The 17768-nt window shown below is 43.5% G+C and overlaps 1 protein-coding gene across 2 annotated transcripts in view; it reads right to left on the bottom strand.

Moving 5' to 3' along the window:
• The window catches only part of LOC139418651 (neurexin-2-like), a 329179-nt gene that overhangs the window by 161209 nt on the left and 150202 nt on the right, over nucleotides 1-17768 (bottom strand). Inside the window, exons 14-18 of one of the 2 annotated variants that reach the window (XM_071168271.1) lie at nucleotides 11948-12067; nucleotides 11459-11840; nucleotides 10355-10545; nucleotides 2114-2287; nucleotides 1878-1997 (exon numbers count right to left, since the gene is read on the bottom strand). In XM_071168271.1, the coding sequence (XP_071024372.1) occupies nucleotides 1878-1997; nucleotides 2114-2287; nucleotides 10355-10545; nucleotides 11459-11840; nucleotides 11948-12067 (987 nt within the window). Of the gene's footprint in view, nucleotides 1-1877; nucleotides 2025-2113; nucleotides 2288-10354; nucleotides 10546-11458; nucleotides 11841-11947; nucleotides 12068-17768 lie in introns of both variants that reach the window. The other variant, XM_071168270.1, reaches the window with a different exon arrangement.

Genomic DNA, 17768 nt, shown 5'->3' with positions numbered 1-17768 from the left:
TTTTATCTTTTGTTTTATGTGTAATGTAAGTGCCTTAATGTCTTTGGACCCCAGGAAGAGTAGCCAAGGCAGTAGCTAATGGGGATACCTAATAAATACCAATAACTTCCTCTCATTTCTTATGTAAAAAAAGGTATTAGTTAGTTATACTATTTTGATATTGAATACTGCGCTGTTGGGTAGTGCTTGCAAGTTAAGTATTTCACTGTACTTGTGCATGTGATAATAAAACTTATTTGTGTCCACTAAACCATTTTCTTCATAATGCATGTGCCCAGTGGCAACAGCTTTGGTGAACATTCCTGCAGTCAGCATGTTAATTGCACGCTCCCTCAAACTTGAGACATCTGTGGCATTGTGTTGTGACAAAACTGCCCATTTTAGAGTGGCCTTTTATTGTCCACAGCACAAGGTGCACCTGTGTAATGATCATGCTGTTTAATCAGCTTCTTGATATGCCACACCTGTCAGGTGGATGGATTATCTTGGCAAAAGGAGAAATGATCACTAACAGGGATGTAAACAAATGTGTGCACAACATTTGAGAGAAATAAGGTTTTTGTGCGTATTACATTTTTGGGTGATCTTTTATTTCAGCTCTTAAAACATGAGACCAACACTATACGCTTATATTTAAGTTCAGTGTAGTTGCAAAGTTGCTAATTAGCTAACATGCAAAAAGTTGTCCATCATATGATTCAAACACACAACAGTTGGGCTGCTAGACCTTCACGTTATATGCCTAACCCTCCTCCCCGACCAACCTCCCTCCTATCGTTTCTGTCTTAAGTAACCTACTGCCTTTAACTGTGAGTGAAATGCTCTTTATACAAAATCGTGTGGTAGACACCAAAAAAATGTGTGTCTATTTCACAATCATTTATGATAGTGGGTTGATAACAACACATTATTTCCCAGTAAAATAGGAAAACAAAAAAGCCCCCCCGCCCCCCTCCCCCAGAGCATGGGTATGTTTGTATTTGCATATCCTACCGTAGAATCAGACATGTTCATGGAAAACTTTAATCTATCAGAAGGGAGGTACTAATAATCAGTCTTTTAGTATGTGCATATGTAGGTCCTACAAGTCAATAACAATGACTAATAATGGATGATGGACTCAATGTGATGCAGAGGCATTAACTCCTCAGTTTAGAGGCTTTGACGAAGTGCATTAGAGAAGCCTCCTCACAGGAAGGTCAACGGGTGTCAGTCTGACCCAGGCATAATGATCAGCAGAGATGGATTGGATCTGGAATAGTTTTTCCTTTCTTCCTTCTTCACTGCCTTTGGATATGCCAGGATATTCGGACTGGCAGCCATGAAGGACGGATGCAATTTGCTGATGAACACAGTAAGGATGCACAGTCTCTTGTGACAACTGGACACGCAAGATTTGGTTCTGGGTTGCCGAGATTAGGATGCATGATACGTCCGTACCGATTCCGTTTTGCAGCGGATGCACGCACATCATTTGATGGAGGTGCTTTCGCAGTTGGAGCCACATAATGCATTGTGCCAATAATCATTTGACACGACAGTTGACTATAATGCACATAAACTTTGCTGAATATATTTAATTCCCAATGTGCCTTCAAGGATTGCTATTACCGAGGTTGTAATAGATTTGGTATTAATAAATCCTTAGAAATGCAACTTCATTCTTGCTTCGTGTCAGTCGCGTAAACAAAACAAAAACGAATTCAACTGTTGTTCTCTTCAACCTTTTCCTTTGGGACGTCACCTTCTCTCCTTACCTTGTACTCTGTGACGTTTTCCAATGATGTCGAGGTGACGTCACAAGGAAAGGACAAAGGAAACGCCTAATTAAGAAGAGCTGGGAACTGCACTAGTGAGATGAAAGAAATAGTACTCACGGTCACTGCAGAATGCTCCTCTGTAGGTGGTCATGGTGCAGTCACAGGAGAAGCCCTCCCACTGCTGGAGACACACCCCCTGGTTATGGCAGGAGTCCTCTGTACAGGTTGTGCTCAGGCCTGGGGTGGGGGGGGGGGGAAAGTATGCTAATGCAGTGAACCATAAGGTGGATCCACAGTTGACCTGTTCCTCAGAGTGCCCTATGACCCCATGGCTGTGCCCCTGTCTGACGTACCTCCACAGCCGCGCTCCACCTGGCCCACCCTGTGGAGGGCATCTGCCATCATGTCAGGGAGTCTCCCATTCAGGTCCACAGAGGCCAGGCAGCCCTGGTACCCGTCCCGGGACGCAACCAGCTTGGGCAGGCTGCTGTACATGCTCTTCCCCACACCACCAACATACAGCTCCCCTGGAAAACACACACAGCATCAATCAATCAGAGCATGTTCTCCTGGAAGATAACGATTATTCTCAGTAGTCAAAGCAGAAACACCTCCAGCTAGTCATTGCTAAGATACAATAGCGTTGAGTGGGACGTTATCAACTAGCGCCACTCAATGTTAAGGCAGCTACGAACAGATCTGATACCCTAAGTTTTGCATTTGATAAATGTTCTGCAATCATAGGCCTCCAATAACTTGCTAGTTAACATTCAAATCAGACAGATCTGCTCACGATTTACAACCTCCGAGAAGCCATTTGGTGACACGATGCGTCAGATGCAGGTGGACTCTAAATCATTGAAACCAATCTGTCTTGTCTTCATCAGATTTATGCCCCTTTTCAAGAGACTGTTTACTTGCATAGGAACCCTCCCAGCCACAGTAATCATTCATTGTTTGGCTGTTGAATTGCAGTGTTGGGGAACATCTTAGGTAGATGTCTGAGAATTCCTCTGTGCTGTTTATCAGCAGAAGGAGCAGGGACAATCTGTGTATTTCTCTGCAGTAAGATTTGAAATGTCACATGGCTGTTAACTCAAGGATATTACCAAACTTGCTCACAATCATTTAAAACCTGCTGGGACTTCAAAATGAAGAGTCAATATCATTAATTTCTAAGTAAAAAAAAATGTATGTAGCAATTAAGGATTCTAGCTTTAAACAGTACCCTGTTACAAGGGGGACTGAACACACCGATTCCGCTTTTTTCTTTCTTTCTGGTACTCATTAAGAAACCCGAGATTTGGGTCGTTGGGGTGTGGTTTGATGTGGGTGTATTATGTATGGGTGACAGGTAGCCTCGAGGTTAGAGCCTTGGGCTAGTAACCGTAAGATCACTGGTTTGAATCCCAGAGCAACAAGACGAAAAAACTGTTGCTGTGCCCTTGAGCAAGACACTTAACCCCAACTGCTAATGGCTGCACCCAGGACTGATTTCTGAGAACCTGTCTACAACTTCATCAGCAGCAATCTGTCAAACTATTGTAAATAAAGCACAAGCTGTAGTAGGTAGCAGGCACATTGAGTAGCCAGGCCACGTTAGCTAAATCAGCTTATCAATTCACTGGTGATTGGCAATGCGTGTGCTTCGGTGCCGTTTAGTTGTTTTTTTTTTACAACATTCTAACTATCCATTACCAGTCAGTGTTTTATAGTGAATCGTGTTACAGAACATGGTCACGACGGGAAACAAAACTCATTGCAAATGGGTTTCTAAATGTAGAAAATTGAGATGGGATGCAACTAAGTCTCTATTCTCATTTTGCCCAAACCAGTGGCAGACTCGGTTGTGATCACTAATATCAAACATAAGAGAGAGTGAAAACTCCATCAAGTGCAAATAAAATGTGTTCTTTCAACATAACATTGATGACGTGTTGTCTTACGTAAACGAGTCTGAGGTGCTGCGTAATGGGCAGGTCTGTCTCACTGTAGGTGCTGCTGCAATTGGATAGAGTGCAATCACCGCAGGGGATTCTCCATTCTTGACAATTCTCCCTGGGTGTTACCATCTCGTGTTAGTGGGCACGAGGCAGGATTGTAATCCAAACCCGGCCATCGTGGAAGTCATGACGACCTCAGACAAATCTCACAAAACTCAGATTTGGAATATACAGAATTATCCTACTTAAACTTTTTTTGTGTGTCAATTTTGGCACTGAAATAACTGTTTGACTAATATCAATGCCACATAAAGCCGTTTTCAACCAGATACATTGTTTTTTTTGCCTTCGGTTGCTCTTTAATGTACACAGCACAGTAAAAGTATGATTTCATATTCTGGTTTATATGGCTTATACTGATTACACAAGAAGTTCAGCCGGCGTACCCTTGGGATAAGGAGAGGAGAAAAAATTCATCTTTGATGTTCTGAGGAACAAAATGAGAGAAAAAAATACCATCAGATGAAATAAAATATAAAAAGGTGGTGATAAGCAAGCAATATACTATGAAGATTGAGCAAAAAAAATTAATGGTGAACGTGTACAATAACAAGATTGATGAATAATATTAGTTTGAGTCTACAACTGAAATGAAGACAGTTGGTACACAGTTGTTGCGCTCAGGATTTTTACAAAACTTGTTGTCTAGTACTGTGCGTTAGTGCCGAGTGATTAGTGCCTTTTGGGGTCGGTTCAGTTTCAGCTCAATTATGAAAAAATAATCACAGTTTTCAATGTATTATATATATTTTTATGACAATAAATGCACTATGTGGGTTGAATTCTGTAACACAGAATAAAACAATGAATAAAGTCCCATGGTGGAAGTGACTGTCCATTACTGCTCATCACTTATTAACCATCATTTATTCACATTACTTTGCTTTAATACAATATTTGTTATATTTGATGGTTTTATTATCTCAGTCCAAGCCATCTTCTCATCTTTACAGAGCTTCTGCCTATGCTGTCTGACAAAATCACTATTATAGTAGTTCTTCAAAGTAAATAAGGCATACTTTTACGACTGCTAAATACTAACTATCAATCACTCAGATCATGTCATTTCAAACTCCTGAAGCAACTGCTGGCAATGCAAATAGTCTGGGTAGCCATTTGATTAGCTGTTCAGGAGTCTTATGGGGGTAGAAGCTATGTAGGAGCCTCTTGGACATAGACTTGGCGCTTGCCGTGCGGTAGCAGAGAGAACAGTCTATGACTAGGGTGGCTGGAGTCTTTGAGGATCAGTGTGGCAGTTGTGTTGTTACCTACCCTTACCACCTGGGGGCGGCCCGTCAGGAAGTCCAGGATCCAGTTGCAGAGGGTGGTGTTTAGTCCCAGGGTCCTTAGCTTATTGATGAACTTTGAGGGCACTATGGTGTTGAACGCTGAGCTGTAGTCAATGAACAGCATTCTCACATAGTTGTTCCTTTTGTCCAGGTGTGAAAGGGCAATGTGGAGTGCAATAGAGATTGCATCATCTGTGGATCTATTGGTGCAGTATGCAAATTGGAGTGGGTCTAGGGTTTCTGGGAAAATGGTGTTGATGAGAGCCATGACCAGCCTTTCAAAGCATTTCATGGCTACAGACGTGAGTGCTACGAGTTGGTAGTCATTTAGGCAGGTTACCTTAGTGTTCTTGAGCACAGGGACTATGGTGGTCTGCTTGAAACACGTTGGTATTACAGACTCAGACAGGGAGAGGTTGAAAATGTCAGTGAAGACATCGGGAGAGGTTGTACACAGACCGGACAAGATTAAGCGCACAATGGACGCTCGTCATTGTAGTTTATTACAATGTTTTCTGAGCCAAACTGTGTAGAATATTGGCCTGTTGGAAAATACAACTCCCTACTACATTACACAGTTCAGGCTTGATCTGATTTATCTCTACAGAAACTGCACTTCGAGCTCACAGAAAAAAAACAAATATAATGAAATTCAAATAATTGAACCAATGTCGGTCAATTATTAAAAAACCCAAATGATCCGAAATGTCCGTTAATCGCTCAGCAGTACTGTGGCATGGTAACAACAACATGTCAATTTATCAAACTTTTTGGAATGAAATTCTCAAGCGCATGAGTAGACAGCATCAATTTGTATGGGTACACTACTTCAAGGCAAGCGGGAAAGTAAAACAAAATCCCCTCTGAGGCACAGACTGTTCCACTGACCATGTTTTCCCTTTCAAAACAAACATACTTTTGTGTTCATACCACAAGTTTATTTCTACAGAGAATACTCCCGAGTAACTAAGGGCAGCAACCAAAAGCGTTTCCTGACTGCAAGTACTCCGTCCACACTTCAGATCCCAACAGGTGTGCCAAATATAACACGTATAATTGCTTGAGCAATTACTCGGAAAGCTGCCCTTTCGACACATTGACTGGCCCTTCTTTTTCTCTCGAGGAGATGAATACCCGTAGAGACTCGGGCACTCTCACAATAAAATTGTTTCATGGCTATTTTTTTTAAATGCCTTTTGTTGAACATACAGGTAGCAGAGATGTTATATTGCGTTGGAAACAGGTATGTCCCTTTCTCCTTGACATACTGAAGCTTTCCCTGACCTTCAAATGGCCACATCCTGATCTTTTTTGTTTTTATTTCACCTTTATTTAAACCAGGTAGGCCAGATGAGAACAAGTTCTCATTTACAACTGCGACCTGGCCAAGATAAAGCAAAGCAGTGCAACACAAACAACAACAACACAGAGTTACACGTGGAGTAAGCAAGCGTACAGTCAATAAGACAATAGGAAGAAAAAAAAGTCTATATACAGTGTGTGCAAATAGCGTGAGGAGGTAAGTCAATAGTAGCATGTAATTACAATTTAGCAAATTGACACTGGAGTGATAGATGTGCAGATGATGATGTGCAAGTAGAAATACTGGTGTGCAAAAGAGCAGAAAAGTAAATTAAAACAATATGGGGATGAGGTAGGTAGATTGGATGGGCTATTTACAGATGCGCTGTGTAAAGTTAGTGAGGGAAATATAAGTCTTCAGCTTCAGCGATTTTTGCAATTCGTTCCAGTCATTGGCAGCAGAGAACTGGAAGGAATGGCGGCCAAAGGAGGTGTTGGCTTTGGGGGTGACCAGTGAGATATACCTGCTGGAGCGCGTGCTACGGGTGGGTGTTGTTATCGTGACCAGTGAGCTCACCCAAATCTGCAGCGTTGTTGCGGTGAAAGAAAGCACTAACAGGTATGATAACTGGTAAGCTAATCTTATAACTTGTGGTAAAAATGATGTAGGTAAAATAAAGCGCGAATTAAAAGTACGTATCTCAGAGCATCGTAGCACCATTAGGTGTAAAAACTTTACTTACCCAGTTGTGGCCCACTTCTTGGAGGCAGGCCACTCGATTTCGTCTCTGCGTTATATTGGCATCGAACATGTCACCCTCCCTAGGAGAGGGGGTGACCTTGATCATTTATTGTTATAACGAGAGGCTGCCTGGATCTTTAACTTAAAGACCCTTGCGCCCTTCGGTCTCAACATAGACTTTGATCTGAAGCCATTCTTGTGATTATTGTGACTTGCCATTGTAATTGTTTGTAAGCTTGTGTAGTCAAATGAATTTATGATCGTATGCTATCCATTTGTTGTTTGTATGACATTTTAATACTTGATAATTAACCAATGATATTAGGCCACTCTTGGCCATGATTACAGACACCTGTGTCTTTTGACACTACATAAACGAGTCATCCCACAGTGTTTGTGATTATACCCTGATGAAGACAGCTTGGCTGTCGAAACATTGGTAATTAAATTTTTGCATCTGAGCTCCTAGAGTGGGCGGCTCTCTTTTATTTTCAAGTTTTCTACTCCGCTAGCCAGCACCTCGCCTAAATAGGTGTGTGTTTCTTTTTCTTCTAGACCAGGGAGATATACCTGCTGGAGCGTGTGCTACGGGTGGGTGTTGGTATCGTGACCAGTGAGCTCACCCAAATCTGCAGTGTTGTTGCAGTGAAAGAAAGCACTAACAGGTATGCTAACTGGTCAGCAACATCTGTAAATACTCATAGGAAGGGCACTCTCAGGCATTAAGGTCACCCAATGGTTCCCTATGTACAGACCATAAGAGCTCACACACTACTGTTCCTGCCTCAAGTACCAAGCAAGGCCAGTGATCTGGATCACAGAGAATGGTGAAATTTCATGGGCCCATACCCCAGGATGGCTTGATAATTGGGTAAATAGGACTGTGTGCACTTGATTGGCAACATCAAGGTCATGCAGGCTGCCTGGTGCAGGTAGATAAATGGAGGCGAAAATACCTTTAATGAATAACAACTACTTAACAGTCTGGCTCAGAGGTGGCTCAAGGCTACAACAACATGGCTGTATGTCCCCTTAATACCTCCTATGATACATATGTAACTAAAGGCATATCTTTGATACAATGGAATACTTGATCCGTTTAATGACGAGGGCCGGTGAGTCAATGTTTGCCAAGGCAGAGGTGGTTCTTTCAAGGTCAGCGGACGTGCTCCCACTGCTGTTGCTCCCGCTGCTGTGTCCACGGCTGACACTGATCAACTCTCCTTCAATTTCATTTCACTTAGCCGCCCAATAGAATGTTTTTCCACCACAAAGACTCCATTTTCCTCTCACCCAAAGCGTTCCTCTCCCGGGCAGGAGAGTCTACCAATCTGTTCACTTACGAGGCCGTTTATCAATTTAACATTCCTGCTAAAAATCTGACGTTTAGTGCCAAAAAGCGCCCTCATTCAATATTCTCCAACGGGAGAATCTGTTTTCCAGTTCCCCCATTAGGCCATGAGAGTAAATGAGAATTTGTTCTTAAAACTGACTTGCCTAGTTAAATAAAGGTTACGTTTATACCAGTTACAGCGATTCAGAGCTGCTAACGGGGGGGGGGGGGGGGGGGACAGGGCCTGTCTGCCCGCTTATTGGCTCTCTCAACCCAGATGAGATCACTACACTGCCTGATATACCAGAGAAGAATTTCCCAAACTTTTTCACTCAGGCTCCCTTTCCAGCATTGGGGAACGTTTATTTCTATGGGCACAAACACTGTTAATTACAAAATGTTCACACCCCTCTTGTTAGCGGAGAAAACGTTGCGTGTTTAAAGCTTATTTCCTGCAACTCTACACATTTTGTTACAGGGTGCAGAAAGCATTCTGCAGTTTTAAAGTGAATTTCGTGCAATTCTATACATTTTGCCATGTCTAATGTCTATTCATGCGATATTTGAGTGACTCAAACATCACAACAAAATCTATGGGCAAAAACAAAAATAGCAATAAAAGCTAGCTGACATGGGCTAGTTGATCTGGACATTTCTGACAAGTTATACATAGTTCTCTAAGATGTGCAATGACTGACACGACAAGAGGAAAACTGATGATGCACCCCACAATTTTCAAAATTGCACCTTGTGCATTCTACTATTACAACATTCAAGAGCAAGTTGAAAGCTGGACTGAGTTCCTAAAAAAAAAATGTCTGACCCATGGTGCCCCCCCCAGCTTTGCGCTGAACTCAGCAGCGAGTTTAAAAAAAAAAAACACCACAGACACAGTTATGACTATAAAACTTGATCCAATCAACATCTAGCCTGCAACATCGCTTGTTTTGTATTCTGCTAGCACCGTGATCTATTTTTACATAATGATGTTTGGTGGCTAAGCAAGGGTAACAGTGCTCTCAAGAGGGCAGCCCATGTGAGATTAGGGAGGAGATTTTCTCCGCCACAAGAAAGCCAATACATATCTAGTGAAAAACGCTTGATGAGGAGTCTGTGTCAGATGTTTGGTTCTTAGTGACATCTTCAATCAATTGAATGGACTTCATTTGGGACTACAGGGGAGGGATGAAACAGTTATTTACGCTATTTAAAAATGGACTTATTTTCTAAATAAATGTGTTATTTTCTCCTTTGATTTAAGCCCGAACAAAACGCTCAATTTCCCTACACTGTACAACTATATTCAGTCATCATCAGTACAGATAACTCGTGAGTTTTTAGATGAAGGCTAACTTTGCTTTGAGATTTGATGAGTTTAATTCCCCACAGAGGTGGTGCAGTTCTCTACTGATGCGGGGGGAGAGAGACTTCTCCGTAAAAAGTTAGTCAACTGAGATATGCATAAAAGGTTTCTATGTGTAAAAGAAAAATATCAAAACAAGACAGAGAAAATCACGAAATGATAAAGAAATAGAACGTAATACGATGCTGGTCAACCGAGATATGTGTAAATTAAAACAAAAGACACAGCTATGTGTGTAAAACGGACAGGAAAGTAGAAAGTCCTCTATGTGATGCAGGTCAACTGTGTTATATGTACAAATGTGTTCCATTATTTAAACAATTCGATGCACTGAATTAGGCTAATCTTAAAGCCATTCAAATGAACTTTTAGCAACATGTATTTTTAATAAAAGTGTTTTAGGAAGAGTAATCCCATATAGACATTTCTGGCTGCCCAGTAAATAACCTTTTCTTCAAATTTGGTCCCCATAAGAATATAGTTGAATAGCCCTGGTATACGCCAGGGCTATTCAGTTGCTGGAGCCAGTTTTGAGGAGGTGTAGTGTATACGTATACCATACCTTTGAGATCCAGATTGCGGGCTCCGTTGGAGTGCTGGGTGACGGTGCGGGTGTCGATTTTGAGGATGTGCACATTGTTGTTGTCCCGGGAGACCACCACGTCGTGCCACTGGTTGTCGTTGAGAGGCTTCTCAGAGTTGCCCTTCATGAGTGACGGCCCGTTGCCCAGGTCAAACACATAATGAATGTACCTACAACACAGCATTACACCATGAAGTAGGTCAATTACAGAATGACCTATGTCATTTATGGAATTCAGGGCTCATCTGTAAAAGAGATCTTGGTCTCAATATGACTCCCTGATAAAATCATATATATATATACATACAGTACCAGTGAAATGCTTGGACACACCTACTCATTCAAGGGTTTTTCTTTATTTTTACTATTTTCGACATTGTAGAATAATAGTGAAGACATCAAAACTATGAAATAACACATACGGAATCATATAGTAACCAAAAAAGTGTTAAACAAATCAAAATATATTTGAGATTTGAGATTCTTCAAAGTAGCCACCCTTTGCCTTGATGACAGCTTTGCACACTCTTGGCAGGCTCCACGGTTACGGACAACTCCTGCTGACTAATTCCTTACTGAGTGACAGTATTTCTGGGCAAAACTGGACTGCGGTTAAACATCTGTGGGCATTATTGTTCGCTCTCTCACTCTATCCTTCTCTTTGAGCAAAATCCTTTCCAGTGAACAAAACATTCTGAAACCCTCCCCTTTCTAGTCCTCCAGCTGACAGAGTAAAATGATTCCATGTAACACAAAAGGACTTGTTGAGCTAGAGAAAAGAGGAACAGTGGTAGGCACTAGGCAGCTGTGTTATTATTAATTCATCCCACACTCACTGCATGATTACGGTACCTGGAAAAATAGGTTGCAAAATAGGTTGAACACGTTAATTATATTGAGACCAAATCCTCATTTTGCAAGTGAGGTCTGCATGTAGACAAATTATACAACAACCAATTACCTAAGCCCATTGAATATTAAGACCAATTACCTAAGCCCATTGAATATTAAGACCAATTACCTAAGCCCATTGAATAGCTAGGTGGCGCTTCGCCCCTTCCTGACCCCCACCGCGCCACTCACCCTTTGACCAGCTCCACAACGATGAAGTCACTGCCGTCTCCAGAGTTGAAGAGCAGCAGGCCGTCGAGGCTGGTGGTCTTGAACTGGAAGAAGAGGTGCATGGAGGCGTAGGCCTGCAGGGTGGAGAAGGCCAGGCAGCTAGCCCGACTGTGGAAGGTCACAGGGTCAGCCACGATGCGGCGCATGCCGAAGCGGGCGTTGAGCTCGCAGTAGGAGATGTCTCCGTTCTTACACTGGTCCAGGTAGGGGACGCCATTGAACGAGAGGGCCTGCAGGTGCCCTATGAAGTTAGATGGCACCACGGAGATAAAACGGCGCTCGGTCATGATGCCTGTCTCAATGTTGTGGAACTCCAGGCGAGTGTGGGCACCGGTCATGTGGCCTGGGGCGAAATAAATACATGTTGAAGGGCAGAGATGTAGCATATCATGAGGATCACAGTTTCCCCTTCCACTCATGGTTTGACTCTGCTCTGCCATGCCGTCTTACCTTCCACAGTCACGTTGTCCACAGAGAGGTGCAGGTTCTTCCCGCGACGCACCACCTTCACTGAGTGCCACTCGTTGTCGTTCAGCTTCTGTCCTGCTAACAGCATCTCTGGGCCTTTACCTGTGAAGAAGCAAGGACAAAGTCAACACCAGAGCACATTCATACAGCACATCCTTTTCCAACGGATCCTTATTTAAAATGGATAAAATACACTGAGTATACAAAACAAGAAGATCACCTGCACTTTCCAAGACATAGACTGACCAGTTGAATCCAGATGAAAGCTACGATCGCTTATTGGTCAATAGTTAAATCCACTTCAATCAGTGTTGATGAAGAGGAAGAGACCGGTTAAAGGAGGATTTTTAAGCTTTCAGACAATTCCGACCACTCTGACATGGATTGGGTATGTGCGCCATTCAGAGGGTGAATGGGCAAGACAAAGTATCTCTGACCGGATTATGGTAGTAGGTGCCAGCAGACGCACCGGTTTGTGTCAAGAACTGCAACACCGCTGGGTTTGTCACACTCAACAGTTTCCCGCGTGAATCAAGGATGGTCCACCACCCAAAGGATATCCAGCCAACTTCACACAACTGTGGGAAGCATTGGAGTCAACATGGGCCAGCATCCCTGTGGAACACTTTCGTCCATGCCCCATCGAATTGAGGCTGTTCGGAGGAAAACTCAATATTAGGAAGGTGTTCCTATTGTTTGGTACACTCCATGTATACTCCCCGATACTACCTGCCAGTGGAGGCTGCCTAGGGGAGGGCGGCTCATAATAATGTCTGGAATGGATTCAACGGAATAGTATCAAACACATCGAAGACGTGGTTCACAAGAGGTTGGGCCCACCAAATTGACCATGTTCCTGCCATTATTATTATCTCCTCAGCGGCCTCCACTGATACCTGCTGCCAGAGCTCTGTCAGCGGGTGTAAATACAAGCTATTGGTTAGAGGCGAGAGTGACTAACGCATACTGTGCTGTGCATCGTTCAACGTTGAATGAATATGTACTTTCTGTTCTGTGTCGTATAATGACTCAAGTCAGATTGTGAAATTGTATATAAACCCCTTAGACAACCAGCTAACAACTTGAGTGGTATCCGGAGGCTTGGCCAGAAGATACAGTTTTATAGCTCAAGGGTTTCTGCTAAAATCCTCTGCTCTTCTTTTTTTTCTCCCAGCTCTCAAGGTTTGAAAATAGGTCACAATGCGGAAGCTTTGCCACTGCAGCACCGTCACCCCCGATCAGTGGCTATGCAACAGGCGGTCCGACAGTGCAGTTCAAAGAAGTTCTGACATGGCTGGCGAAGCTAATTGGTCATGCCTAAGCCTGCCGGGCCTCAGGGGGTTTGTTGATCTAATTGAGCTCAGGGTGTATGAAAATCCCAGGAGACACGGCGAGGACACTGGCTGCTACTGGGACGCTGCAGCTGATGACATCAATTGGTTTCCAAATACTCCGCTGTTTCTTCCTCTGGGAGAAAGAGGCCACTGGCTTGTAGAGCTTAACAGCAGAGCAAGTGTCTCAGCAAGGGGTAACACTATAGACCAACTACACGCTTATCTGATAGATATGGGTCCTGTGCAAACACATACTACCGGTAAATCTTCGTTGTACCACATCAAGTTCTGTTATTATTACTATTGACATGTTTGATTAGAGTGGCTAAGAATGACAACTGCCGTTAGAAATGGCTAGGCCTGAGGCAGAGCAGTGCTTTTCCAAAGTGAATCCTTGTAACAATTGTAAAACATCATACTGTCAGTCTGTTTTCGGACCGATTATAACAGTCTATTATCCCAAAACAACCTACAGACCTTAGTATGGATCCCCAGTTCTGTTCCTTTTTTATTGACTGTGGGTTTATGTCCTACCAAACCCATGTTTACCCACTAAATCAACACAACAGTCTACTGAGCAGGTGGAGGGAGGAACAGAGAAATATTTGCAGAGCAGAGGAGATGGGACTTCATCTGAAGTCAACTGTGTTTGAGCAGTGTTGATCTGGTCTCAGAGGTGGGCTCCACTGCTGTCTAATTACGGAGCTTCGGCCCAAACACATACCACTGTGCTTCAGCGGAGAGAGCAGCTCCACCAGGTACAAGCACATACGAGTTAGAGAAGTTGGCAAGTTAGTTATGTAAGGGCTATCTATAGTAGTGGGCTGAAAAGTAAGAATTCTGGTGTGCAAGAAAGCATATCAGTGCATATCCACAGTGCTCTTTTGGGACTAAAACCGAACTCAAGATTTTGTAGGTCCTAGTCCTAAACGCACATTTCTCCGTCTAAATAGTGTCATACGCGTTTGTCTATAACTGTTCCCCTTGCAAGTCATGTATTGATTACTGACGTTTTACTAAATCCAAACCTTTAAATATACAGTTCGCCAATATGGAGAATTAATTTTGTTTCAGCAAACATTTGTTTCTACGGAGCCCGGGAAGTGACATGGACAGTAAAAAGATTTAAGGGAAAATCCACTTAAAAAAAATCCACTTAAATCCACATATATTTCGGTATTTTTTTTCATTAGTCAAAATGCATCAACATGATGTGGCAAGTGACAATTTGCGTCTTGAAAATCCTAGATCTTGAAAACTTGCCTGCTGACATGCAAAATATTTTGGGACTATCAACAGTGAACCAAAAAAGAAAATCTGTAAGAAAGAAAATGTTTGCGTGACAAAATGGATTGTTCTTTTTCCCCTCAATCTACACACAATACCCCATAATGACAAAGCAAAAAAATCCTCTCTATCAGGTTGGATGGGGAGTGTCGCTGCATAGCTATGTTCAGGTCTCACCAGAGACGTTCGATCGGGTTCAAGTCCGGGCTCTGGCTAGGCCACTCAAGGACATTCAGAGACTTGTCCCGGAGCCACTCAGGCCAAAGAGTTCAATCTTGGTTTCATCAGACCAAATAATCTTGTTTCTCATGGTCTGAGAGTCCTTTAGGTGCCTTTTGACAAACTCTGGCCACTCTACCATAAAGGCCTGATTGGTGGAGGGCTGCAGAGATGTTTGTCCTTCTGGAAGTTTCTCCCATCGCCACAGAGAAACTCTGGAGCTCTGTCAGAGTGACCATCAGGTTCTCGGTCACCTCCCTGACCAATGCCCTTCTCCCCTGATAACTCAGTTTGGCTGGGCAGCCAGCTCTAGGAAAAGTCTTGGTGGTCCCAAATGTCTTAAGAATGATGGCGGACACGGTGTTCTTGGGGACCTTCAATGTTGCAGAAATGTTTTGGTACCCTTCCCCAGATCTGTGCCTCGACACAATTCTGTCTCGGAGCTCTACGGGCAATTCCTTCGACTTCATGGCTTGATTTTTGCTCTGACCTGCACTGTCAACTGTGGGACCTTATATAGACAGGTGTGAGTGTCGTTCCAAATCATGTCCAATCAATTAAATGTACCACAGGTGGACTCCAATCAGGTTGTAGAAACATCTCAAGGATGATCAATGGAAACAGGATGCACCTGAGCTCAAATTTGAGTCTCATAGTAAAGGGTCAGAATACTTATTTAAATAAGGTATCTGTTTTTTATTTGGAATAAATGTCAAAATGTCAATTTGTCATTAATGTGTGTAGACTGCCATAGAAGAGCATAGAAGAGCTTTGACTGGGCTGAGCGGAAACTGACCCCCTGTAGCAGTGGGCTGAGATGTCTGCCAGGCACGCAGAGATGCATGTCGCCACTTTGGTGTCAGGGAGGGGGAAAGAGAAAAGCAGTTGAGTGTCATCCACACAGCAATGTTGGAAGAGACCATGTGAGGATATGACGGAGCCAAGTGACATGGTAGGAGCGGCCTGCCAGGTAGGATGTAAACCAGGAGGGTGCAGAGCCTGAGACGCCAGGCCTTGAGAGGGTGGAGTAGAGGATCTGATTGATCATGGTGTTGAAGGCAGCGGATAGATCTAGGAAGATGAGGACAGTGTCAGCTTTGGCAGAGCCTCCGTTAAACAGAGGAGAGTGGCCACAGTCGAGTGAGCTATCCTGGTTAGTTTCCAAGAAGATCGTTCTGAGAGAGTAGGTCATAGACAGCTGCAGTGTTTTTGGGGACAAAAATGGATACTGGTCTCTAGTTGACGTCAGAGTGGGTCGGGTGTTGGTTTCTTGAGGAGGGGAGCGACTCTGGTCTTCTGGAAGTCAGAGGGGGCGCCGTCAGTGGTGAGGGTGTCATTGATGAGGGAAGTAAGAAGGTCCCCAGAGATTGTCTGCCACCACAGTGACGACCAGAAGCTCTTTGACTATGAGAGAACACAGTCAGATGACGAGAGCAGCTGGAATAGCAGCGTTCTCTGGGGGTGATCCATAACTCTGTCAGGGCCAAAAGGGCAGGAGGGAATAAAGGGCAACATAGGCCTTCTTGACCGCAGATTGGCAGCTCGAAACGCTGCAGGAGACCACAAATTCGACACGGATTGTGCGCACAGGCTACACTACATTAGACGCGGTGGGGAGCATCTGTAAAGCCTACAGGGAGAGGAGCGAACAGGTATGGAGAAAACACAGTTGACAAAGCTACAAGAGAGAAAAATGAGATCATCTGAAAATAACTAGGTAAGACACTCAAGTGAGAGAGTGGTGTGGGGCCTTCCTCTAACTCCTCAGAACAACTCAGCAGCCCGGTCTTTGTTTCAGCAACCGTCTTCGTTTTGGCGACCGCCGCTTACAGCTGCTGCTGAAAAAAATAGGGGAGACTGACATACTAACACTAATTGCTGATTGCCTAGCAGAGGTGAAGGACACACCTCCCGGCAGTATTTGCTGATTGTCTAGCAGAGGTGAAGGACACACCTCCCGGCACTAACTGCTGATTGCCTGGGAGAGGTGAAACAATACAGGCACTGATGAGTCAGACTGTCAACACCAACCACAGCACAAGTGATGAGCAATTAACAGTTGAGACAGCAATGATTAAATAGGTAACGAGAAAGACAGCATTTAACTTCAATTGACCAAGCAATACCAGCAATACTAGCTCTAGATGAAGACATGTTACCTCTAAACAGAGATGCACATGTAAATCAACCTCTCACACACAAATACCCCATTGACACAAATGCAAAATGAGCGAATACCAGTTTGTATTCTGCAGTTCAGTTGTTTTAGGCACACAGCTATTCTACACACTACGGCAAATTGAATGTCCTTCTGCGGTGTTGTAATGATTGCGTCTTGATATACTGAAGTTACAGGTATAGTATGCTGTGGGCTTACATTCCGTGTTCTGGTTACAGATCGTTTGACGTGGGCCTTTATTTCGTGTCACTGGGCTTGTCAGGCATCGTATAGACGACGGGGGAGAAAGACTACGGCGTCAGGAGCTTTAAAAGTAGCCCTTTCCTTGGCCAATTTTATCCAGAGTATTTGACGAATATGATTTTAGTAAGTATACATCTGAAAATACGCAGTCCAACATTAGCAGGTCTGTTACGTGTAAAAATGAAAAACATATTGGGTGATTCTTTATTTTACGAGGAACATGTTTTTATTTAATCAATTTTAGAATCAGGCTGTAACGTGACAAAATGTGGTTTTTAAAAAAGGGTCTGAATACACTGTAGATGTGTTGCTGGTATGTTGTCGGTTGCAGGAGCAGAGTGTGGCCCGCACAAGACAGTGTATCCTGGTGAGCCAATCAGGACCATGGACAGCTCCCCATCCACAGTTGATGAGCCAATTGGCCTGATAAAACAACATGGTGGGAAAAGGCTTGGAGCCATCAAGACCTCGGCAGTTACCCGCATGCATTTCTTATTTAGGACTTACCCGTACTGTATACAGCACATAGACTCACCTTTTA

This window comes from Oncorhynchus clarkii, chromosome 10 (assembly GCF_045791955.1).
Source record: "Oncorhynchus clarkii lewisi isolate Uvic-CL-2024 chromosome 10, UVic_Ocla_1.0, whole genome shotgun sequence".
In the NCBI taxonomy this organism is placed as follows: Eukaryota; Metazoa; Chordata; class Actinopteri; order Salmoniformes; family Salmonidae; genus Oncorhynchus; species Oncorhynchus clarkii.
The sequence above is the reverse complement of the archived record's forward strand: the minus strand, read 5'-3'. Positions and strand labels throughout refer to the sequence as shown.